General features: G+C 37.6%; 1 protein-coding gene across 1 annotated transcript in view; it reads left to right on the top strand.

The window, feature by feature from the left end:
- Positions 1-2,695: 2,695 nt before the first annotated feature.
- LOC124605178 (molybdenum cofactor biosynthesis protein 1-like) overlaps positions 2,696-9,304 on the top strand; it is a 173,471-nt gene continuing 166,862 nt past the window's right edge. Inside the window, exons 1-2 of the mRNA XM_047136690.1 lie at positions 2,696-2,719; positions 2,991-3,206. Coding sequence (XP_046992646.1) covers positions 2,696-2,719; positions 2,991-3,206 — 240 coding nt within the window. The remainder of the gene's footprint in view (positions 2,720-2,990; positions 3,207-9,304) is intronic.

Here is a 9,304-nt window from a genome sequence, read left to right as displayed (position 1 = left end):
AATAAGTTGTTGAAGTAGTTCACATTATGCTGATTATAGCTTCGATATGCTGTTCTAAAAGACATGTTGTTAATAATACTGCTTTGTACTTTTATGCTTAATATTTGAGCAAGATGATCACTAAAACCTGCATTGAAAATTTTTAGTGAGGTGTTGTGTAAACTCTTATTTACTAGAAACTGATCAAGAGCTGTTTGACAAGTTTCTGATACTCGGGTAGCTGCTTTTACTTCAGCCTTTAAATTGAAGGACGTTGCAAGGTTCAAAATGGTCTCCCTATTTCCACTATTCATGAGGAAGTCAATATTGAAGTCACCACAGATTATAAATTCACAATCCATTTTATTTACTTTATTTAGCAATGACTCCACTTTGTTTAAGAAAAGTTCAAAATTCCCAGACGGTGATCGGTAAACTGTAGCAATAACCAGGTTGAACTGAGTAATTTTTATAGCTGCAATTTCATAATCCTTTTCGACATTTGCCCTAGTTAAGTCAGGTAGTGTAATAAAATCTACATTATCCTTTGTGTAAATTGCTACCCCACACTGTTTGCTGTTTTTCCTGCAGTAGTAAGCAGCCAAGACAAATTTGTTTATTTTAGTATTCTGGATTAATTCTGGGCTAAGCCAGTGCTCAGAAATGCATAACACTGAGATATCATTAAGTTCATGTGTTAATAGAACGTTAATTTCATCGATCTTATTACGCAGGGATTGCACATTATGGTGATAAATTTTTAAATCGGGCGTATTCACAATTTGGTAATTGGGAATCATATTTACAGCATCACATACCTCTAGTTTAAATTAGGAATGTCAGCAGCGTTGTATTTTTGTTCTTCTTTCTTGTTTATTTTGTTTTCCTCGCTGTTGGAAGGATGTTCAGGAAGCTGATAAATTGTTCTATCCCTTACAAGTCTTTCTTTGATGTTATCTTTTAACAAGATAATGCAAGACTACACATCACCTGAGCTGTACTGAGCTACCTCGATACAGAGAGTGTTCCACTGTTGCCGTATCCAGCATTTTCTTCAAATCTGTCACCTGTGGAGAACGTCTGTTCACAGGATGCCAAGAGATGGGTATGCCACCAGCCGCCAGCCACCAGTCGCCAGCCACTACAGTTGAAGAACTCTGACATATGACATTCAGTTGAGTAGCATGAAATGATGTACCCATGGCTGTAATCCAACCTCGATTTGATATCCAGTGTGATGAGAGCTGTTCTGCTTTTCCAGTTTCAATACTGAAATTCATATATTATTTTTATGCTATCCTAACCAGATTGGACTGTGGTGTCATACAGCATAAAATATCTTACAACGTGTTGAATTAGTTATGAGAAGTGTAGAACAGCCAGCAGGGGAAAGATGTTGGCAATGAGACAGCTTTTATGTATAACAGCAGTACAGTGTTTCACAGTGCATAATGCTTCCGCAGATTGAGAACAAAATGTGTGGTTTGCTTTCATCCATTTTCACAAACATAGCCTAAAAAATAATGTTGACATTACTGTGCATTTCACTCTGAGGCATATTGCACTCTGAGAATGTTCATCGAATTCAGTTACTTTGTATTATATTTCAGTAACAGTGACATAATAGCAAATTGGACTGTATGAGTTTTTACGGATTTTTTTTCCAGATACACACTACCATTTCTTCAGATTTATTTAATTTGGGTATAAATCCTTTCCAGCATATATGCTGTACACAAAATGTTGAACATAAAATGTAGCTATCTGCTGATTTAACATCTTGCTGAGTATACCGGTACAATATTTTGTTGTAACAAATAGTTCAATGTATTTTACACACTTATAAACTTATTTATACAGTTATAGTAATTTATACCATTACATTTATGTTGTAACTTAATGTTCTGGAAGACGATATTATAAGGAACCTCATACTTTTCCTGGATGATAGAGTTGTCTATAATGAATTATTGCCTGAAAAAAATCTGCACAAATTTGAGTCAGATCATAACATTTCAATTTGGTCCAAAGATAGGCAACTGAGTTTAAGTTTTCAGAAATGTAAATTGGAGCACATCATAAAACAAAAAAAGACAGTATTGTATGACTACATTATCAAATAATCACAGTTTTAATTGGTCAACTCATACAAATATCTGGATGAAATGAAATGGTGACATAGACTCACTTGTAGGCAAAGCAGAATGCAGACTTCAATTCATTGGTAAGATACTGGAAAATGCAATCAGTCTATAGAGGACATTGCTTACAAAATACTTGTGTGGCCCATTCTAGAATATTGCTTAAGTATGACCCATAACAAATAAGGCTAATGGCAGACATTGAATGTATACAAAATAGTGTAGCATGATTGATCATAGATTTATTTGATGCATGGGAGAGCATCAAGAAGCTACTAAAAATTGGAAATGCCAGACAAGTGAAGATAGACGCCAAATATATGACAAAACCTAACTTATGAAATTTCAGGAACCTGTATTAAGTGAGGTATTTAGGGATTATACAATAACCGCATATGTATCACTCCTATAGGGACCATGAAGGCAAGATTAATTACAGCACGCACAGAACCATTTAAAGAATCATTCTTCCCACACTCCACATGAGCATTGAATGGGGAAAAACCATAATGTGTGGTACAACAATGTACTTTGTCGGACAAACCCACAGTGGTTTATACAGTGTGCATGGAGACATGGAATCAGTTGACAGTAGCTGGGTAATGGTTCATATTGATTCCCATTTCCCTGTTGCAGTAGGTGATCTTATGCCTCTAATTATTTTTCCATTGCTATCTTAACTTGCATTCTTCAATTCAGTTTATTAACCCTTCTTATCTCTTTGTATTAGGGCAAATGTACAGTTAACTTTTGAGGAATTTGTATTTTCAATTTATCAACTGGAGTTTTGTTTCATATGCAGCAGCAATGTTACAAATTATTTGTTTCAGTTTTTTTATAATAATTTGCTGTTTCACGGGTGCTTTGAAGGAAATAAAAGATCTCGAAAGTGTCTTAATGACAACCGATGGCCTCATGTTGGCAAGACAGCTGGTTGCCTTGCAGAGGGCAGGGCTTGACGGTCTGAACATCAGCTTAGACACCCTGCAGTCCCAACGCTACAACCAGATCACGAGGAGGAAAGGCTGGGAGCGTGTCATGGTTGGCATAGATCTAGCCTTGCAACTTGAATACGACCCTGTGAAGGTATTACTAGTGCAGCTGTCATCGCATGCAGACTTTCATAAACAAAAGATATAAATCTGTTGTTAAGAATATCAATACAAGAATCACCATTTTAAAGCAGTATGCCCACACCCTCGCCCCCATCCCCGCTCCCACCCTCACCGCTGTCTCCACACTGCAGCTGTAAGTGAAGGAAGGTATATTAAGACAGAAGAAGTAAATTTTAGCTGACGATGCTAACAGTTTCGTAGTTTATACAACATAAAAAGGATGCCTTGCAAGTTTACCAATTAAAAATCTTATATTTTCCTCCCAAGAGAGTCTTATGAGACTCAAGATCTTTACAGTTTCTCTTTTTTTCTTTTGTGTCTTTAGTTTAAAATAAGTTTCCACTATTGTGGTGTTGTTTTGGTAAAAATACTCGATTGTTTGGAAAAATTATTCTTAATTCTGTAGTCACATTTTTGTTGTGTCTAAGTACTACTGGTTTCAGTAGCAAGTGCCAGCATCAGTTCATCTTATTATCAAACATTTCTGTGCAAAATAAAAGCTGACCACTGTGGCCGAGCGGTTCTAGGCACTTCAGTCCAGAACCGTGCTGCTGCTATGGTCGCGGGTTCGAATCCTGCCTCAGGCAGGGATGTCCTTAGGTTAGTTAGGTTTAAGTAGTTCTAAGTCTGGGGGACTGATGACCTCAGATGTTAAGTCCCATAGTGTTTAGAGCCATTTGAACCATTTTGCAAAATAAAAAGCTTCTGTACAACTGCAAACTAGACATACCATTTTCAGGGTGCAGTTCACATCTATTGAAAGCACAACAGTGACCTTTACTTTTAGTAGATAAGACACCTACTGAGGTAAGTGACTTGATGACTGCACACAAGAAGTTGTCATTTATTCCATATGTAGCTACCATGCAGACTCATATTTTGTATTAGTTTGTCCTTACTCTTCCAAAAGGTTAAACCTTGTCTCTGCAGCCACAGCTTCCTCTCTTCAGCAGTTGTCTTCATCTCCATGTGTGAAGAAAATCCCATTCATTGATCATATTGTTTAAGTAGGATGTTCTCAGTCATCCCTTTGTTTTCTTACCTACGATCTTGCCTTCAGAAATGTTTTTTAAAAGATTATCATCTCCAGTTAAGTGTCCAGTGTATTTTGCTTTGCCCTGGCCTATAACTTTCAGTGGTTCTTTCTTCTCTCCTATTTCCTTTAATTTTTCTGTCAATGCAGATAGTTCTTGTACTTCTCCTCCAGAACCACATTTCAGAAGGTCTGAGGCGAGCTTCCTTTGGCTTTTCTAATGTACAGATTTTGCATCTGTGTGTCAGAACACTCCACACAAAGGTCTTTACAAATATTTTCTTAATGTGGAAGCTGATATGTTTATTCAGTTGCAGCTTCTTCTTATTTTGGAAGGAACTCTTCACCTGTGCTATTCTTTTCTTGAATGCTTTGAAATATTGATTGTTTTCTTGCAAAATGCTACTGAGATACTAAATTTCAGTTCCTTTCTTGAGTTGCTCATTGCCTGTTCTTGTGTCAGTCCTACCTCCTCCTCCTTTCTTGTCTGTAGCCATAACTTTTGTCTTCTTTGTATTCATTTTTAGCTTTAGTTTTACCACTTCTTGATTTAAGGCCTGAAACATTTTATTTAGTTCCTACTCTGATTTACTATTGTGATGTCATCAATCTGCAGTGTATATGCATGCAATTAAGTTTCCATATCGACATCATGCTCCAAAAACCACCTAACTGTGTGTGGCAGGGGGTACGTCTCATGCCACCAACTGATCCCCTCTGCCTTGTTCCACTTGTGAACAGTGCTTGGGAAGAATGACTGTCAGTACACGTCTGTATTATCTCTAACTTCTCAAATTTTCTTCTCGTGATCATTTCGTGAATTGTATATGAGAGAAACTATTATGTTGTCAGACTCTTCTCGGAAACTACTCTCTCGAAATTTGGGTAGTAAATCTTTCCGTGATGCACAACTGCTCTCTTATGGCATCTACCACTGGAGTTGCTGAGCATCTCTGTAATGATCTCACAGCGACTAAATGATCCTGTGACAAAACACTCCGCACTTCATTGGATCTTCTTTCTCTCTTCTGTCAGTCTTACTGGGTAAGGACACAGGGGTAATTTACATTCACTTAAGATTCTTCCTGTGAATCTTAGTCTGGCATCTGCTTTTCTATTGCTGTTTTATGTGGTCATTCCACTTTAAGGTTGCTCTGGATAGTTACTTCTAGATATTTTATGGTAGATTCTGTTTCCAGCAATTTGTCATTAATAGTGTAGTTGTACAGTATTGGATTTCTTTTCCTGTGTGTGTGTGTGTGTGTGTGTGTGTGTGTGTGTGTGTGATGTGTTACATTTATTTATGTGCAGGGTCAACTGCCAGAGCCTACATCATTCACCAATCCTCTGCAGGTCATTGTGCAAATTGATACTGCCTTCTGTTATTGCTACTTTCTGATGGACAAGTGTAGTACCTGTGAACAATATTAAGGAGCCTCTGACACTTTCTACTGGATCATTTATATACATTGTAAATGTAATGGTCCTATCACATTTCCATGGCATATTCCAGAAATTACCTTTTGATTCCGGTCATCTTTTCTTTGTTGTTGTTATTACTTCCTTGATGAACATATTAAGGAAGTAAGGTGATAGAAGGCACCCGTCTCTCACTGCCCTTCTGGTTTTCCTTCTTTCATATCCGGTTCAGTACTCTGACTTTAGTATATACTCAAAATTAATCATCTGTCCTTCCACTTTGGACATTACTTTAAGGAATGATGATATAATGGTAATCTGTTTATTAAACAATATTTTAACGATACACTATGCTTTCTGATCATATAGTGGCTTGATGATGGAATTTGATACTGAAATTAGTAATCATTAGACAAAATAAAAGTGAAGCTATAATAAAAGAAAGTAATATTTTGGATCATGTCAGTTGTTGTTCCAAACAACAGCACGTCAGGAATAGGTTCAAATGGCTCTGAGCACTATGCGACTTAACTTCTGAGGTCATCAGTCGCCTAGAACTTAGAACTAATTAAACCTAACTAACCTAAGGACATAACACACATCCATGCCCGAGGCAGGATTCGAACCTGCGAACGTAGCGGTCATTCGGTTCCAGACTGTAGCGCCTAGAACCACACAGCCACTCTGGCTGTCCAGGAATAGGTACTAAATTATTTGTCCGCTGATGACCTCACAGCTTAGAACACTAAAACACAAATGTTAATTGTTTGCTATGTGCCCTGGTAGAGTTTACAGCTGTTTACAGTTCACGATTGGTTGTTGGAGATTGGACATTACTCACATAGTGTATTTAGTGCACAGTGCAGAAAAAGGCAGTGTCCAGAAAAGTAAACAAGTGTAAAGGCAAAAGTTTCATGACAGGATGTTGTGTCACCATACTTGGAAGACAATTATAGCCAAAGACAGAAATTTAAAAGAAACTGGCTCATTTGAGCTGTGGAGACCTAGTCGAGGATTCTCAGTAGATAATTGTTAGCACAGTAGAATTTATAAAGAGACAATGTCAGTTCGTGTCAGGGAAGGTTGATTGGTAAGTATCTATCAGCTTTCTCGTAAAACTCACAATTTGAAGAATACACATCAAGGAAAAGGTAGAAGTCCAACAGTGTCAAATCTAGACAATAATATCGATCATCCAACAGTTTTGCAAAATCCCCAGTTGTACTTTACTTACTTACTTACTTACTAACTTACTCAGATTTGCTGTGTACCATACAAGGAACTGGTTTCCACTAGTTCACTTGATCAGCTGCCAAGTTCTCACCTTCCTCCAAGTTTGTGTCCATGGATTGAAGATTCATTGCAAAAGTTCCAGGTGTTAAAAGGTCTTCCTGTACATCTGTATCTGTCCATTGATTTCCACAACAGTGTTGATTTTGGGATTCTTCCACCTTACATGTGTAGAACATAACCTGCAATCTTCAGTCTTCTTTCAACAATAATTTTGTGCAGGCTGTGTAGACCTCGTATTCTCAGCACTACATCATTTGTAACTTGGTCGGGTTAACATCTTCAGAATTCATCTCTAGCATTGTTGGTGAAAAATATGGAGACTGTGTGCTGATTTTACTGACATTTTCCAAGTCTCACAAATATAAACAATAAAGGAGTACAGGCAAAGCTTTGTTGACATATTACAGACCTAATTGCCATATGGACTGATTTTCCAGTTCTGCTGGTGATTTCTGCATCTGTCACCTCATTATTACATATAAAGCTACCGAGATATGGCAATCTGTCAACATCTTGTATTATCTTCTATTGCACTGTAATCGGGGAAGAGACGAGTAATTTCCACTTACTTTGCACATTCTGTTTACCTTATCCCCATTAATTTTCAGCCCTACACAATGGGGCATTTAATGAGAAAGCATATAAAAATTAACTTGATGCCTTCCAAGGAGACGGTCTCTACTTAGTCTCTACTCCTTCAAGCCTGACTTTGTAAGTGTAGACCAGACATGGCTTAAATTCAGAGAAATAGTATCGACATCAATTAAGAGATATATACCAAATAAATTGAAATGATACCAAATAAATTAAAAGGGTGGTGCACAAAATATGTCAAAACTCAGCTGCAGAAGCAATGAAAAAAAGCATGTCAAAATTTAAAAGAATGCAAAATCTCCAAGATTAGCGATGTTTTACTGAAGCTCGAAATTAGGGTGGGTTTCAGTGCAAGATGTGTTTAATAGTTCCCATAGTGAAACTTCGTTTTGAAATCTGGAAGAAAATCCAAAGAGGTTCTGGTTGCATGTGTAGTACACCAATGGCAAGACACAACCAATACCTTCACTGCGCAATAGCTGTGGTAATATTACTGATGACAGTGCTACTAAAGCAGGGTTACTAAACACGGATTTCTGAAATTTCCTCACCAAAGACAACAAAGTTATTATTGCAGTATTCAAATCAAGAACAACTGCAACTGTGAGTAACTTAGTAGTAGCTCTCCTCAGTGTCATAAAGCAGTTATGTTTCTTTCAGAGAATGCTGATACAATAGCTCCATTAGAAATCATATATAGCCCTGGAGATTCTAAAAGGTATCAGATAGATTATATAATGGTAAGACAGAGATTTAGGAACCAGGTTTTAAATTGTAAGACATTTCCAGGGGCAGATGTGGACTCTGACCACAATCTATTGGTTATGACCTGTAAGATTAAAACTGAAGAAACTGCAAAAAGGTGGGAATTTAAGGAGATGGGACCTGGATAAACTGAAAGAATCAGAGGTTGTACAGAGCTTCAGGGAGAGCATAAGGGAACAATTGACAGGAATGGGGGAAAGAAATGCAGTAGAAGAATAATGGGTAGCTTTGATGGATGAAGTAGTGAAGGCAGCAGAGGATCAAGTACGTAAAAAGACGAGGGCTAGTAGAAATCCTTGGGTAACAGAAGAAATATTGAATTTAATTGATGAAAGGAGAAAATATAAAAATGCAGTAAATGAAGCAGGCAAAAAGGAATACAAATGTCTCAAAAATGAGATCGACAGGAAGTGCAAAATGGCTAAGCAGGGAGGGCTAGAGGACAAATGTAGGGATGTAGAGGCTTATCTCACTAGGGGTAAGATAGGTACTGCCTACAGGAAAATTAGAGAGACCTTTGGAGATAAGAGAGCCACTTGCATGAACATCAAGAGCTCAGATGGAAACCCAGTTCTAAGCAAAGAAGGGAAAGCAGAAAGGTGGAAGGAGTATATAGAGGGTCTATACAAGGGCGATACACTTGAGGACAATATTATGGAAATGGAAGAGGATGTAGATGAAGATGAAATGGGAGATACAATACTGCGTGAAGAGTTTGACAGAGCACTGAAAGACCTGAGTCGAAACAAGGCCCCTGGAGTAGACAACATTCCATTGGAACTACTGACGGCCTTGGGAGAGCCAGTCCAGACAAAACTCTACCATCTGGTGAGCAAGATGTATGAAACAGGCGAAATACCATCAGACTTCAAGAAGAATATAATAATTCCAATCCCAAAGAAAGCAGGTGTTGACAGATGTGAAAATTACCGAACAATCAGTTTAATAAGCCACAGCTGCAAAAT

This window comes from Schistocerca americana, chromosome 3, assembly GCF_021461395.2.
Source record: "Schistocerca americana isolate TAMUIC-IGC-003095 chromosome 3, iqSchAmer2.1, whole genome shotgun sequence".
Taxonomy (NCBI): domain Eukaryota; kingdom Metazoa; phylum Arthropoda; class Insecta; order Orthoptera; family Acrididae; genus Schistocerca; species Schistocerca americana.
The sequence above is the reverse complement of the archived record's forward strand: the minus strand, read 5'-3'. Positions and strand labels throughout refer to the sequence as shown.